Source organism: Molothrus aeneus, chromosome 1 (genome assembly GCF_037042795.1).
Source record: "Molothrus aeneus isolate 106 chromosome 1, BPBGC_Maene_1.0, whole genome shotgun sequence".
NCBI classification, from domain to species: Eukaryota; Metazoa; Chordata; class Aves; order Passeriformes; family Icteridae; genus Molothrus; species Molothrus aeneus.
This window is the reverse complement of record NC_089646.1, coordinates 23,673,425-23,693,357: the sequence shown is the minus strand read 5'-3', so window position 1 is coordinate 23,693,357 and position 19,933 is coordinate 23,673,425. Positions and strand designations below refer to the sequence as shown.

The 19,933-nt window shown below is 35.0% G+C and overlaps 1 protein-coding gene across 3 annotated transcripts in view; it reads right to left on the bottom strand.

Moving 5' to 3' along the window:
• AKAP9 (A-kinase anchoring protein 9) overlaps positions 1–19,933 on the bottom strand; it is a 105,656-nt gene that overhangs the window by 18,644 nt on the left and 67,079 nt on the right. For 2 of the 3 annotated variants that reach the window (XM_066553213.1, XM_066553222.1), the window contains exons 22-32: positions 19,501–19,709; positions 15,268–15,430; positions 12,276–12,488; positions 11,032–11,070; positions 9,606–9,838; positions 8,847–8,966; positions 5,683–5,859; positions 5,472–5,576; positions 4,916–5,068; positions 4,478–4,657; positions 449–1,537 (exon numbers count right to left, since the gene is read on the bottom strand). In XM_066553213.1, coding sequence (XP_066409310.1) covers positions 449–1,537; positions 4,478–4,657; positions 4,916–5,068; positions 5,472–5,576; positions 5,683–5,859; positions 8,847–8,966; positions 9,606–9,838; positions 11,032–11,070; positions 12,276–12,488; positions 15,268–15,430; positions 19,501–19,709 — 2,681 coding nt within the window. The remainder of the gene's footprint in view (positions 1–448; positions 1,538–4,477; positions 4,658–4,915; positions 5,069–5,471; positions 5,577–5,682; positions 5,860–8,846; positions 8,967–9,605; positions 9,839–11,031; positions 11,071–12,275; positions 12,489–15,267; positions 15,431–19,500; positions 19,710–19,933) is intronic. The other variant, XM_066553231.1, reaches the window with a different exon arrangement.

Genomic DNA, 19,933 nt, shown 5'->3' with positions numbered 1-19,933 from the left:
ATATATAAATAAACAACTCCCATCCCAAAAACACCTGTATAGAAAATCGGTATAATTTCTCTTATCATTCTGAGTCCTGTGTGTGTCTCAGACACTTCATAATTTTAATTTTTATGTCTCTACCTCCACACCATGTAAAAGTGTACTACATTCCATTCTATGTCAAGTCAAATTAAGAATAAGAAATTTTATGTCCAAAATTCAAAACCACTTCACAATTATGAAAAAGTAAGGTATTTTTATTAAACAATGGAAACTGATAGTGGGGTTCCCCTAAAATAACATCCTTCTCTTCTTTGTAACTGTAGGAGTTATATAGAAATGAAAGTGCTACACAGAGCAGAATATGCCTGTAGTTATTCTCCTTAAGAACCATTTCATTTATTATACTTACATAGAAGAACAGGTTTTAGTGAAAACGAGAGAAAAGAAAATGGTGTCTATTTACCAGATAGGTCTGCATTTCTTCTTGCTTAATATATTTCTGAATCTCTCCTTTATGTTTTTCTTTAACCTCTTCTAGCAATTGCTGAAGCTCTAAGAACCTCTCTTCTTTCACTGTAGCTTCCCTTTGTGCAACTTTTACATTTTCTTTTTCTAGCTCCAAGCTACGATTTACCATTGCCAGTTGGTCTTCCATCTCATTAAGCCTCTGTGTTAAGAGTGATAATTTTGATTCTGTCTCGTTTTCAGTTCTTTCACTCGAACCCTCTGTTTGGGTATTCTTGCTTGCTTCATCCACACACTCTGAAGCTTCCTGAATGTCCTGCATGAATCTTCTCTGCTCTTGAACGGCATTTAGCTGAACCTGACTCACAAGAGCAGCAGCAACTTTCTCCATTAGTGTCTTTTCCAGTTCTAATATCCTCTTTTTAAGTGTTTCTTTTTCAGCCTTGCTTTGCTCTTTCATGTCTTTTATTTCATTGTAGCACTGGCACAGTTCTGAATCTTTTTGCTTAATGCATGCCTGAAGTTGCTGCAGTTTTATCTCCATCTTGCTAATGGTGACTTTTGTATTCTCATCTGAAGTCCTAACCTGGGACTGATCTGGCAAGTCTATCTCCTGACATAAGTCTCCTTCCATTTGTTCTGTTTTTCCATTGCCCCTGTCTTCTGGTTTTGACTTATCACCTTGGACCAGCGCAGACTTATATTTCTCTGTTATACTTGCATGCTCTTTTTTTAATATACTTATTTCTTGCTTTAACTGGCTCATTTTTAACTTTGTTTCCTCAAGCTCATTCTTTGTTTGAGATGCCTCTGCATTTATGTTTTCTACTTGCTTTTCCAAAGCTTCCTTTTCTGCCAGAACTGCTTCAAGTATGTGTTTTGGACTGTCAGCATCTTCTTGAAAACCAGCAACATCTGTTGGTGTCTTTTGTTCAATAATTGCCAGCTCCTGCTGAAGCTTATCAATTACATCATGCAACTGCTCTACTTCCTCATCGTTTTTCTTCTTCACACGTTCTTGATCACTTTTCAGACATTCAACCTGGGCTTCAAGCTCCCGTATATGCTCATTTTGCTCTTCAATAACCTGGGGGAAAAAAGCCAAACAAAACCACCGAGATCATGTTTGTCCGGGACTTCCCAGAAACAGTTTAATCAAACTTTGAAAGTTCTTGTAAAAGAAAGTTCTCAATGAATTTCTTAACATGATGTCTCTTCTAAAGCTTTAATGAGAATTGAGACATCTTCAAATAGGACTGAGAAAGTAGCCCAAGACCTTAAAGAACTGAAAAATAGGTATTAAAGCATCAGATGAATTGAAAGCATTTGTAACATTCATAGAGCTAGGGAACACTGAATTTTAAGCAAATACTTCTTTATATAAGAATTTAGATGAATATGTACTTTAAATACAAATAGACCTTTTACTAATTGTGTTGAAAAATACCAATGTAACATGCTTTTTAATCTTAGACCATTGAAAACACCTATCAGTTGACTGTGACGTTTTCTGTCACAATCCCAAATATGTGTTTGTGTGTTTATGTGTGCATGCACACATGTATGCAAATGTGCACACAAACATGCAGGGCAGATAGTACACACAGACCCAGAGCAAAATAATTTCTTTGTGCCATAGTTTAAATCAAAGTAAAAAGAGACAAAGTTACAGAAGTATTTATTTGATAATGCATATGACTACCCAAACAAAAATCACAGACTCATGAAAACATGAAGAAAGTAAGAATAATACTTTCCTAGATTACTTCTACAGACACTTGAAATTAGACACTGTGTAAGGGGATCAAAATTCTAAGAAATTAATAAAATTATGTAACTGATCAAATACGAAGGTGATGACTTTATGTTGCAGAAAAAAGAGAAGAAGAAGAGAAAGAAAAGAAAAAAGAAAAGAGAAGACATCTTATATTGGTTCCTAATAAATGAGTAGAAACAAAAAATGGAATGACTGGTGTTGATGAAGTCTAAATTCAATAAACAAAAAAGTGTCAGCAAAAGGAATAAAAATTTGTTAAAAAACCTTCTTTTTAAATTGCAGTGGAAGAAAATTTCATTTTATTGTAGAAGAATGATAAAAAATTTTTGTTTATGAAGACAAAATAAAGGCAGACAAGATTGTAAGTAGTAAGGCTAAGAAACAAAAATTATTTTTTTTAAAGTGAATGTTTGGAGATCTGAAGTGAACAGTGGTTCTACAGTGGAAATGCAATAGGCAGAAGAAGATATGTCGAAAATAAGCCGGAAAACATATAACATATAATAAAATAAAATCAAATCAGTTATGGTATCTGAAATAGGTAGGAACTCTATTAGAGTCTTTTCAAATATGAAAAAACATGCAGAAAAAATGAAAGATGACTAAATTCATTACTCAAATAGCCATGTTTTTTCCTTTATGACTTAATACGTCACTATGCTTAGTAATTAAATACAATAATAAGATGACTCTTTAATAAGTATAATATGTACAAAAATAAATGTGACCATACAAATTAGAAAGGCTGGTTTGCCAACCAAGAACTTAATTTTAAAAATCCTCAGACTAGAAAAAGCTCAGAAACACTAAATAAAATCTGAATGAGTCATAAAATCATAAAATGGCTTGGGTTGGAAGGGACCTTAAACATCATATAGCTTCAACCCCACTGCCCCCACAGTGATCCTGGTGATTGTTATCAACTCAGCATAACGGTTTCTGCTCTTGATAACATAATGGAATAAAGGCCCATAGAATGCAGATACAGTAATTAAAAGAAAAGCACTTAGTGGAATGAAGATGTCTAAGGGACTTAGAAAAGGGATTACCCTAAGAATAATCTATTAATATTTAATAATGCTCTCATAACCAAGCAGAGTAATTATTTCATGTCCTGGAAAATAAAAGCAAGTCAGGGGATGAAATTAAGAAAATTAAGCTTCATGTAACAGGAGAAGAACCAATTCATCAAAATGAATTATAACTGAATCCAAGGTATTTTTCTCAAGGCGAGAACTGTAAGTCTATTACTGGGGTCATTGTATAGAGCAGAACTGTTCTGGATTCTTGGATTCTGGATATTTCCTAAATCCAATTCAAAGTTTCATCATTATTCACTGAGTTTCACTATAACTGAATTTTGAACTAAAGACTCAGTGAAATTATCCAGCTCACTCAGAGCTCTATTTTAGTGGATTCAATATGTTGTAGTAGAATGTTGGCCTAAATATTCAGTCAGCTACAAAGGGATAACAGAAATCCTGTTCTTAACTTGCTTTTGAGTGAAAGCTTATGAGTTATGAATAAGATTCAAAATAGTCAGAATGTAAAATTTAGCCACTGAAAAAGTCAGTGTGTTTTATCTGTATAAAATTAAAGCAAGCCATAAAAAGATGAAGCTGATAATCAAAAAACCACATAGTTGAAAAATAACAGAAAGCTACAGGTGTTAAAGCTCAGTAAATAAAAGATAAATCTGCTTCTTTTTTTCTTTCTACTTCTAATAAAACATAGCATTTTGTTTGCACCTCCATGCTTGAAATTGGATAAAAAATGTTGCCAACACCACTATGAGAACAAAGCATTCACACAAGCTCATGGTGCTCAAAAGTAACTGCTAAAACTGCATTAAAATCTCACATGATCCAGCAGATGTCACTGGAGTGCAACACTGAATGTAAGTCATGTGAGGGAGGATGCTAAAATGAATGTGGAGATTGAATTCAGCTACCTAAATACTATTAAATATTCAGAAGGATTGGAACATGGAATGAAGAATAATTTAAGACAAGAACTCAAGCAGAAATAAAAGAGAATAAATAAAAAGAAAAGCAAGCAAAAGAGCAGTTGTCATAAATGAGACTAAAAAGGATAAAGAGATTAGCATTGCTTGGAATAGAAGCATTTGCATTTTTAAATTAAGGTGGCAATAGAAGATAATGCAACTGGTGGGGGACAGAGGTTTTTTTTTCCTTCAAACTAGCAGCATTGTGAAAATAGGACTCTGAAATAGATTTCAGAAGTATGTACCTTGTTGTCAGTTGTGACTTCAAGTTGCTGTTGCAGTTTTGCTATTTGTTCATGAAGATGATATATTTCCTGATCCTTTTCTTGCATGATGTGAGCGAGCCTCCCAGCCACTAAGTGATGGTCCTTTATGGCAGCATCTTCAGATTTCTGGATAGCTAGTCCTAGTATTTCCATTTCATCCTGCCCAAAAGCCCCCCCAAAAAACATGTTACAGTTGTATATAGCATTTTCAGCATATTTTTGTATGAGTATTTCAAGTGTAGGAATTAAAATACACAAATTTCATGGAATGACAAGTAACCATATGAGCCTTTTAGTATTTTGGCAAGTTGAATGGTGGAATACTTGAGAAAGAATTTGATGTCTTGGCATTTTCAAAGAACTTATTTCTGTGAAGGAAGGGGACTAAATCTTTAGGCTTCTCTGTTGCACAGTTACCTTAAATAATTTGTTCTCTTGTTCAAGTTCCTGCAGGTGTGTAGTGGACTCCTTCCGCTGAATTTCCAGCTGCATGTGCAATTGCTGAACTTCTTCATTCTTATTTTCCAGCTCTTCTCGAAACTGCTCCAATTGTTCCTCAAGGTTTGTGACCTATGTTTCCAACAAAAGGAGCAGGAAAAGGAGTAGGAAGCCATACCAAAAATTAAATGCTTTAAATTTCTCTACAGTAAACTGGTTGGCTATGTACAAACAAAAGAATGGGTACTTGGTGATATTCTGAGTCCTTAAACTGAATGGAATTTTAAATACCACTAAAAAAATCAGCTTTCCTTACTTGGGCTGAATTTCTATTTCAGAAACACTCATGCAAGTCATAAATATTAACACAGAACAACAACTATCATGGATCATGAGATAATTTCAAAGGGATTTGGAGTGCTGTCTCTCTAACTGTAAAAAATCTCATCTGTATAGTTCAGTAAGCTCAACAAAAGGCAAAAACTGACAAACAAAGATCTAAGTGGAAAGATAGACATTTTCACAGGCATTTTACCTCCTTTTCCTTTCTGTCCACAGCTTCTCGTTCAGCTTGCAGTTGTACTTCAAGAGGTAACTCTCCCTTTACTATGATGGTGCCAAACTGTTTCCTTTCCTCCACCTATAAATAGAAATACTAATAGTTATCAGATTAAAAAAACATACTATTTTGGTCTCAAGAAAATAAGAAAGCAGCAAATCCTTGATAAATTTCAAACAAGAAATACCTTTTGCAAGTGGTCTGCACTGATGATTAAGGCTTGTTCCAGTTCTCTTATCCTGCATTCTAACTTCTCAATTTCTTCATTTCGTTCTTGTACATCTCTCTGAAGCTGCTCCTTAGAGAGCAAAAGCTCACTGCATTTGTCTGTTTTTTCTTTGAGGTGATTTGTTAACTGTTCAACCTGATGACAAGATGGCAAGATTATTATATTGTACTGCACTGGAAGGGTTAGCTAGCAATAGCAACACCATGCATTTCTGACAGGAAGAAAATATTCCTCTTTTTCTACCATAACAAAACTCCTACTCCTTAGGTGAAACAGAACATACAGTGAGAATACTGTGGTACTACATCCAACAAATACAAACAGCATTATTTAAGAAGTGGTATGTTCTGTGCCACACCGCCTACTCTCTAGATCTGCTCTTGGTCTTCTGAAGCCTTCAGACTCTGCAGTCAGTTAAAAGCAAGCAGCACAACATCCCTATGCAGCCCACTAAAATGATGCCTTTAACATCTATGGATGGAATGTCTTGACCCTATGGTCAAGAAGCTATTTGCCTCAGAGGAAAATCATAGCTCTAAAAATCTGTGACAAAATTATTCAAAAGAAGGAGCTGATTAGTGACATACAGGAATATCCTAAAACTCAAAGGATCTTTAACACTGAAGAGAATAGCTATTCTTAAATCACAAAAGACAGGAAGTTTTGTTTTTTTGCTGTGTTCCTTAAACGAGATCAGAGAGATGTCATGGATGTAATAAATTCACTTTCTATGGGGAATTGAACATTCTGAATCTCAGTAGGTCAGATGTACGTATCTCAGAAGCAACATATTAAAAGATTAACTAAAGTAGCAGAGACAGTAATATCTATCCACTTCTAGCTGCATTTCAGAAATTATTAATTGAAATTACAAATCCATAGTATGATGTATAGAGATAAGACCTGAGTAATTGAGCAAGAGACAGGGAAAGTAATCTTTGTCCCAGTCAAGAAACTGATTTCAGTATTTACAATTAGGAAGTTACGATGTAGCCAAAAGGTAGAAGACTCAAAGCATTTCAAGAGATAGGAGAGAAGAGGACCAGAACATAAAGCTGACAGGATGGTATTATTGACGTTATCCATCCATGAGTAACATCACAGTCTGAAGTGACCTCAGAAAAGTCCTGAGAGAGAAATGGAAAAATAAAAATCAAGTCTGGAGCAGACTCTATGACAACCCTTCGTGGAATAAGTTGATAAAGCTGAAACAACAGTAAGAAACAAATTTAGTTATCAACCAAAAATGGTCATGGCATTCCCTCAAAGCAGAAGAGGATTAAAAAAAATATGCAAATATGAAAAATAAAACAGCTCTCTCAAAAGCATGATAAATAATGAAAATATGTATATTTACAAAATACTTCAAGGAACCTTGTGACATCAAAATACACGACATAGTAAGAATATGTACTGCATTTGATAAGATAAATGTAAATCTAATACAGTATTGAAAATCCCATCTATAATTTCTAGCATGTCACATTTAACATCACCTATATCTAAACCAGCTCCTACGTCTGTGGTAGGAGACATTATGTTTGCAGACATTACCTTACTGTCTTTCTACCTACTAAAAAATTCTAATTTAAAAATCAAGTAAAAATCTGAAAATTTTAATCTCAGTTAAAGCCTGTCTTTACAGCATGTTTTCAGTTTCCATTGTAGCATATCTGCCACCTTAAGAGTGCACACGTATGTGTACATGTACATATAAATCAGGATGATTTTTATATCTAGATTCTGAACAAATAGGACAATTTTTATTATGCTATCAAATTTGAAATCTTCTTGGGAGAATTTTTTAATGTGAGAATTTTAACCAGGAATTCCATGGCTATGCTACCCATGCCAAAAATAATAAACAGACATGTAACAAAATGAACTGAAAATGAACATCCTGGATTCAGGAAAATTAATTATGCTAGAGCCACCTCCATCTGTGTAAAATGTCAGCAGGAGAGGAATGTGCACACTCTTGGCAGCAGAAGGAAACAGATGTAGAATTGCTCTGTATATTCTGTTTAACACATACTCAGCTAATTCCAGATGATTCATTGTTCACAGAGGTTGATGACAATCATATCCCATAGTACTAAATTAACACTGTCATATTTCATACAAACCTTTGTACTAAAAAATGTTTAGAAACCCAATGAAACACAGTTCTAAACCTGCAAATTCCAAATAAGTAAGTATTTTGACACACTCATCTCACATATAGAAATGTATGTACTATTACTGTCTGAGGTCCTAAACTATAGCCTAGAATCATAAAATGGTTTTGGTTGGAAGGGACCTTAAAGGTCACCTAGTTCCAACACACCTGCCACAGGCAGGGACACCTTCCACTATTTCATATAATACAGAATAGTAAATACTGCTAATATTTAAGAATTGAATGACAGCAACTGAACTACTCCAGTAAGACCTTTGATTTAAAAATGATAATCTAATTAAAAGAGGGCATTTTAATGCTGAAAATCAAGCAAGAAAATCATGCAGAAGTACCAGCCTTGATCAAAAAGCAGCACACAAGAAAACTCACAAAAAATAAAATGTAATTTAATTGACTAACAGTTCATCAAAAATATCTGCAAAAGCATTATAATAGATAGCATTTACACTGCTGACACTTCTTAATTTTGCTGAGTCTAAGAGCCTTCTGTAATTCCCTTGAGCTGCTGTTCTACAGTCACTACATTTGTTTCAGTGCCAACAGGTGTTAAACCTCAGTAACTCGATTCCCTCAGTGGTATACATGTGCTATAAAAACAGGATGTCAAAAAAAACCTGTAAGAACACGCAAAATTGCTAAAATAGGCTTGAATGTTTCCACGAACTCTTGAGAACAGTGGTTTTTCTAAGTTAAGTTACAGGAGAAAGCCTTATTGAAAGTCAAGAAGTTTCTGTATGTCTGCTACTAAAACCAAACAGCCTAAAAAAGCCCCAAAACACCATTCCACCACTTTCCAGCAACACCTTCAATCTCAGGGCATTTACATTCCTGCCTTGCAAATGGATGCAGAGTCGGTACACCATAAAATAGCTTCATTATAGTATCTTAAAAGCTGTCAACTTGTCATTTATATTCATTGAGTACAAGTAACAAAATGTGTTACCTCTCTGGTTTGATGTTCATTGACAGGCTGAGTCCTTTGTGGAATCTTAAGCTGCTGTTCCAGCTTCTGTATCTCTTGCTGGAATACGTCTCTCTCGTGCTCTCGGTCAATTGCTTGCTCCTGAAATTTAAGATATTATGTGGATACACCATTTGATTTAAAAACTGTCCAAGTTAAGTGTCATCACTTCTAACTTGCATTCATGTGAGGCTGGTAACAGTAATATCAGAATTTATAAGGTAGCAGAACCTATTGCAGATACCATTAACATAATCACTTGGGGCAGTAAATTTCATATTTTTAATCAAAAAATTAGCACAGCACAGACACATCAAGTAACATTTCACAAAAATGGAAGGTTTTGTTTCTTCTGTTCCAGGTACACCACACAAATGACAGCAAGCAAATATTTTATGATTTCTTCCCTATGATTTGTCTTTAATAAATAAATAAATAATAAATAGAAATTAAAACCAGAAATTACCTATGGGTTAATATATGAAAAGCCATCAGAAAAAAAGAACTATAAATTGCTTGAAATACAGAGCTGTCCTAAGCAAGCACTTCCAATTAATTTTCAACTTTTAAAATGTTATTAAATTATTGGGCTGGAACCTACAACATGGCTGATGTTTGCTATCATCTACCTATGTTTGCTCAAAATCTGAAAAAAATTAGCATTTCTCCCTGAACCAAACTTCAGTAGCAGTGCTACCCACCCCCCACATCTTCATGATATCTGCCTTTTACCATACTTACATCTAGAAATTTTCTTGTTTTCTCCAGCTGCTTCTCCAAGGCCTGGTTTTGCTGCCTTAAGTCCATTAGTTCTGCATTTTTCTCTTGTTCTAGCTCTATGAAACGACTGACTTGTTCTTCCAAGTCTATTTCCAAGACTTTCACTTGCTTCTGAAGGTCATCATACTCTTTCTCAGCTTGACGCTGTACTTCAATTTTTTCCTTCATTAGCTTTTCTGTTTCCTCCAGTAATTCTGAGTATAATAAAAGCATCACTAATTTTAGATACAAATAGTAAGCAATATTATGAAGCAAAACCACTCCCCAAGGTATCCATGCTGTAATCTGCAGAAGGATGTGAACTGGCTTGGGTTTTTACTATTTTTCTTTTTTGAAAATATATTTTCTTCTGAGAAATAATCCTGATACGGACTGAAGAAAATTCATATTAAAATTACTATCCTTTAGGTAGTGTTCAAAGGACTGTTATTGAAGTTGTACCAGAGCACTCCCCTGTTTAAATTTCATATCAATTAAAAGGCCTTAGTACAATTAGAAAGAAAAGAAAATGTATGGGGTCAAACCACAGCTAGAGTCAGCACAGGAGTTAACAGTGATGTACAGAAAACCCAACCCTCTTCTCATCCCCATTGCCAGTACAATCAATCCACTCCCAGATTTCATTATTTAATGTGATACATATAAATAATTTGAGGGAAATACTGAAAGACTTAGCGAGGTTGCTGGGCAGACAGAGAGGAAAATTACTGACCTGCAACTGGAGCTTGCAAAATCAGTGACTGCATGAATGCCCAATTTTGAGTCATCATGAAAAAGCCAGCAAGCACATATACAGGAAAGCCCCAAACCACTCTAAGATTCTTAAGCCACAGCCCACTGAAGTGCCTATTAAATAACCACATGAACCCCTTGAGGTAAAACCCAAACAAAGTGCACTTACTTTTGGAGAATCTTAAAAACAGGATTGATATTTAGACAGAAACAATAAATTTTACTTTCACTACAGAAGAAAGATCCTTCAGGCACCATCATCTTACATCGTATTTAACCAATTCTCACTTCTAGGTAACCATTATATATCAATATAATAAGATGTTTAATTATCACAGTGAATGACTCAGCTGTATTTGGAAATAAAAAAAATAAAAGACTACAAAAATATCTCTCAAATACCATCTAAGTAACTGTAATTCATAGGTGAATAAGATGATGGTTATTGATGAATTTGCTTATTATGTTTAGAAATTATAAGAAATGTTGTTAGCAAAATGTAGAACTGAATATGAAATACAACATCAAAGCTGCAGGCCAGTAAGAATGACAAGTAACGTCAGTAAGCCAAAAGCCCAATAATCCTGATTAACAGTGTCAGTACGTGTCAGTCTTCCACCCAGTTACAGATTGGCCATGCAACATACAAACACACCTGCTTGGGAAGCTGCATCGATTGCAGCATCTACTAGGCCTAGGAGAATAGAGAGAGAGAAAACAAAAAAAAGAAGCAAAGTAATTCACATGCCAGCTATAGTTTTCTTGTGGTGCAACAATGTAAGAGAAAATGAAGCCAAAGATAGATGTGGCATTTAATGACAAAGTTGTTGAGATAACTTAAGGAATGTGACAAGTTATTCTGGTATGCATGATATAAGTACCTACACATATTTATAGAATTGTTTGTCCTTACAGCTCTTAAACATGAAAATAACTTTAATATATTTAGAAGCCTAAACTATACAAAAAATAACTAAAGTGGCATCATAGACAAGGATCTTCCTTATTACAGAGTAGGAAGCAGCAGGTTGTTCTTAAAATTTCATTGTTACAGAAAATTGCAAATACACAAGATGTGCGATCTACAAAAATGGCAACATTATAAATTGGAATAAACTTCTAGAAATTAGATAAAATTCTTACTTCATCCTGCTATTTACAATATAAGCACTGCAATCCTTGAAAAATCAGTACTTCTTAAAACACTAGAGTTCTAATTTTCTTCCCCTCTCAAACATGAAATATTAATTTCAGTTATTAGTTAAAGGAAGAATTAAAAGACACTTTTACTTCATGAGGGTAAATGCTTTTTTGAGTAAGCAGTTAGTTAGATTATACTGACATGGTATATATTTGAAATTTTCACCATCAGGGCTGAAAGTTTTCATTACTGGTAGATAAAAGGCTTTCCTTATCATGGAACTGTTGTGCTATTCTTCCCTGAAAGAGGAATTTATTAGAAAAATGTATCTTCCATGACTAAAATAAATACAGCTGTCACATGTAGTGCAATCATGTTCAAGTAGGTATGCTTCCTAGTCTGCCTTTAAGTCTGTTTGGAAAGTATTTAGACAGTATTTTTATCCACTGTTGACATTCCATCTCCAGTGGTAATCTAAATGAAAGCAGATTTTTGGAGATAAAGCTTTTTCTGGCTTAAAGAACAAGTGTAATTTCTCAACACTCCTAAAAACTCAGACATTTTGGGTTTAAAAATCAAGACAAGTTATCATGCTAACATTAGGCAACAGGTGTGAAAATATCACAGTTGGCCCTATCACATTTTCACATTTTTACTAATGATCACAAAGGCAATGGGGAGAAGCCTTTGCCAAGACCACTTGTTGTTTTTTAGGAAGTATAAGCAAATGTCATAGAAAGATTGTGATGAATACATACGCTGCTCTACTGGCCCCGCCTCTGCTCTCATGGCATCCTTCTGTCTGGAGAGTAATTCCTTTTCTTCCTGGACCTGCTGCTGTTCAGCCTCTAACTCCTGCAATTTGTTACCTGTACACAGCAGCTCTTGCTCTAGATGGTCAATTACATCTATCTTTTCCTGGAGTTGTTTTTCCAGAAATGCTTTCTCATCTGCATAACCATCAATGAGGCCTGTAAAACATCAGTTTGGAGGCAGATGTAATAGACAATCAAAACCATTTTTTTCTTGTTGAGGTCACTATTGTATTCTGACATGCATGCACATGTCTGTTAGATACTCAAACACCTGAGAATTTCTACTCCTATCCTTGCTATCCTTTCATCATGAACAAATTACAGGAAAGATACCAGAACACCAAACAGAGCTCTTAATTTTTACTCAGCACAAAACCTCTGGAGCAAAGGAACTCCAAAGCCAGGGAAAAATATGTATGTAATAAACACAGGAGAAATAAGAAATTGAAATAAATTCAGTATAAATCACTATAAATCCAGTCTTGAATCAGTATTAAAATGGATTTTACCCTGTCTTGAGAACGTAGAAAAACTAAAAGTATTTACATTTGTTAACCATGTAGACCCATCTTTTCTTTCCATATTTGAATTCACAAAAAACACACAGGACTGGATGTATAGGACTGGATATTGAAACAGAAAATACTGAATGAGTAACATCACTTACAACATTTCAAAACTTTGAGAAAATACAAACTCCAGTGGTTATTCCCACCATATCAGATGCTGTTCACAATGAATACCTAACAGATTTAAGTTGAGAGGCTATTTCCCGGTTAAATGGAAGCCACACTCCCACAAAAAATTATGAAGTCTGCTAAAATCACATGTTGTGGTATTTACTTCTGCCAGGGGCTTTTTTTTCTTTTTTTGAGATGTAATGAAAATTGTCAGAGTTCAGTGAACAAATTTGCATTAGCTTTTTCATCACATCAGATAAGTCATATCTGACACCACTAAAACACAAGAGGTTAGAAAATGTCTCAGCTGCAGCAGTTTTTGTGATAAGAAAGAAATAATCACAAATGACACATTTAATCTCAAGAGAAGACAGAGTACCATCAGATGTATAATGAACTAAGACATTGCTCTCCATACCTACCTAAGGAACTCAATAAAAGAATGTGGTTTGTCAGAGTATGCTCACAACTCAGTTCAATGGGCACAAATCAAATAAAAAGAGTTCTATGACATCTTTGTTTTGTTATATCAACATCAACAAAAAAAGTTGCCAGTCATTTAGAAGTGCATTAATTTCAAATGCACCTAACTTACAACTGTGCAATATATTTATCAAAGGCTAACACTAACATCTAATGCTCTCTTATATTCTAGAACTGTTCATGAACCAAATCAACAAAGCCATTCTGTCCTAAGATATTAGGCATTTTTACTTTATTTTACTGAAGATTTGTGAATAAAATTTCTATCAAGACAAAATATTATCCTCCAAAGAAAGCAGCAGCATATAGCTGCCTACATTCTGAAATTCTTCAATATTAAACATTTTGTAACTCCATCTGTGTCAGAATATAAATTCTTGGATTATTTATATCTTGTGGAAGAGTTCTTCATATTTTTGCATGTTAAGACGCGTTCTAAACAATTTTTTCTTACTCTTAATTTAATCTTGGAAAAAAAAATAGTAATGCCTATTTCATATTTTAATCCATTCCCTCAGAAATCAATTTTCATCCTTTCTGGTTTTGCTAAAGCTACTGAATTGTTGCAGCCAGTACTGCTGTTGCTGATACACAACATTTATGGTGTATGAACTGACAGGCCATCAACTGTCCCTCACACCACATTTTAGACACATGGCTTAGAAACCTGCACTGCTTTTCCGCTTATGTGTGTCCCAGCTATTAATAGCATTTGAAATCATGATGGATTATCTGTCTGTGTAAAAAGAAGAGGAAGCCTGGCAGGGTAGCATTCTCCAGGAGTAACATTTGACTACCAAACTTCACTCTATGCTCCCACTTTGAAACAGAGAAGTCTGCTGAGCTTCAAAACTATCAAAAATATCTTTCTGCTTACTACTATGGAAATCCTATCTATAGAACAAGTGTTTTTTGCATATTTTCCAGATGCTAATCAGATATAATGACAGCAATGTTGAGTGGCTACAAAACATTGAGCTATCAAAACAAGAGAACAAATTAGGTGTCCATCAGATTTCAACATATTTTCCTGATGCCAGAAGAGATTATTAGATTTCCGCTGCTGTAAGACGCTATAATTTTTAATTGCTTCCTTAATGCAGTTGCAAATATACTTTTTAAAAGATCACTTCAAACAGTGCAAATTGAAACATATTACCATCATATAATCACGTCCAGAATAAAGATTCTGTGCCAATGTCAAAAGGCAGCAGACACAAACTGAAATACGGGAAAGTGCACTTCAACATATGAAAGTAAGTTTGGAATTTTTTCCTTTCCCCTCACTGATGTTAGCTGGACACTGGAACAGCCACTCAGGGAGGCTGTGGATATTCAAAATCTAACTGAACAAGGTCCTAGGCAAGCTGCTCTACCTCATCTTGCTTTGAGCAAGGGGTGGGAAGAGTTGATTTCCAGAGGTGCCTTCCAGCCACAACTATTTATGATTTTAAGCTGTTAACATTTAAGCTTGTCTGCACAAACATGTTATGATAAAATAAATTAATTTTGAGGATCCAAACACATACACAACATATTATTTTAATATTGTCATGTATGTTTTCAGACAGTAAGTGAGTCAAAATTGGAAAACAGAATCACAGTGTGGGTTGATGTTGGTAGGGACCTCCAGAGGTCATCACGTCCATAACTATCCAGAAGGCTGAAAACATTCTAAAATTTACAAAGAAATTGATCAAATTTGCAATTTCTTTACCCAATTCATAAGTAAGTAGATGCAAGTCCAACAACTCATAAAAAGAGCTACTCACCTTCAGCTTTACTAAGCTCCAAAGCCAACTGCTCTCTGGCTTTGGTTTCCTCATTGAGACGTTCTTGTAGCTCTTCCTGATACCTGATAAATTCTGTGGCCTCTTGTTGCTTCTTGAAGGACTCTCGCATGAGTTCTGTCTGAGTAATTTTAGCATGTTCAAGCTATCACAGGAAAAAAATTGCAGAAATTAGATAAACACCTACTCTATCACTCCTATTTAATTCACAGTTTCTTTACAGTGTGATGGGAAGCCTCGCATAACTTCACTAAACATTAGAGAAAATCTTTATTGAACACTCATTTGCAGAGTACAAAATGAAGACTGACTTATAAAAGTCTAAGCAAACAGGTTTTGTCAGTACAGTGAACTCCATGAGCCACCTGGCTAAATCCGTGTCTTTGTTCCGGTAATTCCTGATTTATGAGTTTACACTAGATTCACCTTTGTTTACACGCGTTTTGCACTAAATACAAGGAAGCTACCACTCACCATACACTTAGAATGGCCAAAAAACATTGTATAAAACTGGCAGAAACCTTATTATAAATTGACTGAAATGGTGCTTCTCCTTTTTTTCTCTTTAACATGAAGATCGATGAGAACACCAGGAAAATGTGAATTTTCACAGTATTGCACATTTCAACCAACAAGGGAGTAAAGCAATGCTTCTTCCAACGGTGTCAACCTAGCAGAATTTTTAATGATCTTTTTTAATTCGTCTCCACTTGTCTGGTGGGTTAATATTTAACATGTACTGACACGGACACAGCACAGTTTCACTGTACCACTATCCTGAAGTACTGGAAAACCATGTCATGTGAAATTGCATATTTAAAGTTTAGACATATCCAAAATGATAATTTCAAAACTAATTAAAATTAGAATTACAAAAGAAAAATAATGCATAAAGATTAAACATTGTTAGAAGTTTTGATTACACAAAATGTATTTTCCGTTCCTTTGGTTTTTTAGTGTTTTGGTTTTTTTCTTTACTTTTTAATATTCTGGTTATTGGCAGATATTTCAAAGATAGTAATATCTACAGTTTCTATAAATTATTCTGTCTCTTGATTTCTTAAAATATAAAAGCTTTCTCACTAAGTCCCGCTAAGATCATGAATATAAGGAGTTTGCTTTAAAAGCTCAGAAAAATAGGTTAAGGAACATTAAACAGAACCATGCACACAAAATTATCCACTTACACTTTGAAAAGAAAATCTGAATAATCAATACATTCCCTTTTATAATGCACTGAATTTAAATACTCAATTTCTTTGCTAAAGCATTCATTTTCAGACGGGCATCATTAACATGTTCATGTTAATTACTTATTCTGACAAGAGTTTAAGAAAGATCTAAATACCACAACAATCTGCACTCGTTTGAGATATTTTTAAAAATCACAGCACACCCTTCCTTTATCCTTGTATTTTCAAGTGCTTAATGAAAGACCCACCTTTGATAAAAGGATTTTTTAAGATTTACTGTAGATAGAAAACTCTAAAAGTGGCTTCCTGAAACGCATGAAATTTTTCAGTTAAAACTCACCACAAAAACTATTCTCCAGCTTTTTTCAGTAATAACAACACAAAGTATTGTTAAAAATATCACAGGGCAAAACCAAAAAGAAGTACAAACACAAACACGATTTTTTAAGATCAACAATTTCTCCGTGGGATCACTGAAAGCAAGCTGCCAGCTTGTGCTAGTTACTGTTACTAGTCAGTGCACTGAAGTTAACACGAACAGCTTTGACTGCAGCCTCTCCCCCACTTCGAATTACTCAGTGAGAAAAATGAAATGTAATAAATGTAACACCGAAGTGCTTTAAAATGAGATCTCAAATATCTGGAATTTAACATATTTCTGTGTCTAATAAATTTCATGTGTTAGAAATGACCAGAGAATTGTATAATTAAGTGCCCACTTCAGTGCCCAGTGAAAACTGCTTAGGAAAAGGGCCTCTCAGCAGTACAATTTTAACAATAGAGACAAGTTTATATAATTTTTCACTGCATTCTCTTCTATTTAAGCTTAATTTCTTTTAAAAACTTGTATACTTACTGAATAGGGAGGTGTAGGCAATGATATTTTAGAGACAACTTTCAAAATGTGCCCATTTTTTTTGTGGCTGAAGTGAAAAATTGAAGTATTTACAACTACAGAATTATTCTCATCCAAGTGTTCGGTGAAAGGAAAAGGAAATGGCAAAGGCACACGAGATTCAACCTCATATGTATCTTCTTCCTGGCCTTCAGTCCACAAACCATTAAACAGATTAGATGCCCAGTAGGTGCGGTAAGAATCCATTCCAAAAAATATTGCTTTTGCTTTCTTCTGGGTATCTTGCACTAGCTAGGCTGGCTTTAGGAATTTCTGACAGGAATTTGTAACAGAACACATAGGTTTAACAGTCTGAAGACACATCCCAGCACAGTCGGTGACAAACCTGCTCAGAATCAGTAGGAAGCCTCAGATCACTTTTCAAGCTGAGTAAATCAGGGGTGGATTAATCCCAAACAAAGAGGTACAGGAAAACTTCATATGGTCACTCCTAAAAAAGTCCTTCTTAGAGAAGTTTCACATCAAAAAGCAACAGAAATCTTCCAATAGCAACTGGCAAGTAATTCCCAAGGCAAGGAAGCAGAATTCTCTTCTACCTGCACAGGAACACTGCAGCAGACAAGCAAGCTAACAAAACTGAAACTAAAAATTTTCCAACTCCACTACAGCAAATGAAAGAAAAATACAGCTATGTCATTATTTGCAGTCATCCTTGCTGCTGGAGCTAATTCAACAGGAAGAACTTTCTCAAGCTCTGCTAGTTTAAAGGCTTCCTGCTAGGATCTCCCAACTGAAAGAGTTCAGGGGAGTGGCCCAGTTTATTTACCTATACATAACACCAGCAGGTGGAATTTGAATTAATACACCCACTATATGCCTTGCCTCAAGTTTCAAACTCCACTTCAGGTCTGAAAGTGTGTGTTCAGACAGGCCTCATACAGTTACTTTGAAGATTTTGCCAGGTTTTCTCTGACTCTTTAAAGTTAATTTGAAGAAATGGGCACATGTCTGTATGCAAAACACAACTGATTAGAGGAAAGGTTAAAATCTTTTCTGCCCGTAACCAGTTTTAGATTATAAAATATTGCAGAATGGAAAAAAATAAAGGATTCCGTTTCTGAATATTTAAAAATAATTTTCAAGTCACCTTTATATCCATGGCATATACAAGAACTGTATATAATCCAATAAGCAGACATTGCAAAGCAGACAAACTTGAGAAGACCCTCTACAGAACAGCCAGAGAGGTGTCAATATTTATATTGTGAGAAAATGTGTAAACAGAAGGATTTTTTATTAACTTAAGAAAAATAAAAAAAAAGCCAAACAGATGTGATCATCAGGGATAAATCCATCCTTGTATAATAGGTATTAATGAAGAAAATGTGTCTGTATGTGTTTGAGCCATAACTCTTGCTGGCATTGGCAAAGTCTCAGCTACAAAGCTATGAAGGAAAATACTTTGACACCTTCAAATTGCAGTGTGCACAATCTAAAAGTAAAGCACATGATAAAAGCAGTGTGATTTGAATTGACCAAGGTATATAGTTCCTATTTCAGTTAACAAGGAAGTACTCCAGACAGCAACTAGCATCCCACCATAGAAAGTACTCCGATAGCAAACTGTCTCTTTTCTGGATACTATTCCTGAATCACAGACTTCACATAAATGCTGGAGTGTAGACTCCTTTTCTGATAGCAAGGTGGATATGTGCTTAACTGGCCATATTTAAATCACAGTTGGAAGAGACAGCAGGAGAGTTCCACCTTTTTAGTCAATTGACTAAAATGTTTGTCAAGAGAACCAGACACAGTTCCCCTTAATCCTCCTCTTCACAAGCTCTATGTGCTCTAACACCTCCTGTCTCATCTCTCAGCTGTAGCAGAATGCAGATGATCCATATGAGCAATGAAAGATTGCCCTACATTGGTAAGAATGCTCCAAATTCAGGCTTCCTCTGCAGACCAAAGCAGATTTCTAGCAGGAAAGTAAACTCACCAGTAAAGTCCAGCCTTTTTTTGGGTGGAGGTACCTGAAGCATTGTTACAGCTGTCAAAATGAACTTAGGGGTTTTAGGCTTATGAAAACACAATCACAAGAAAAATAAAGAAAAAAGCCCAACCGAGACACAGAATTTAAAGTGCATCTCTATTAAATCAACCCACCTGATCTGAAGTTTCATTGATAGCTTCCAGAAGCTTTTCAACAGCCGCCTGCAGTCGAGAACTAATATTCAGAATGAGCTCTTCATTTTCAGGATCTATTTCCATCCCACTTTCTGCAAAATGTTGGCTCAGTAGTCCTTCACCTGCTGCTCCTGACCACATGTTAATATCATCTCCCATACTACTACCATGACATAAGGAGCAGGACTCTGAGAAAAAAAAAAAGTTACCTTTTCACACAGACTCTTAGCAATTGCAAACATGAAAAGCTGTGCAACTCAGTTACAATAAGAAAGACAAGTCCAAAAATTATTAAAATATTCATCGTAGTCACAAAAACAGAAAGGGAAATACTGCATACTAAAATTCACACAAACAAGATAAACAATGTGTTAATTAAAAAGAAGCAGAAGTGCAAGAGAAAAGGAGATAT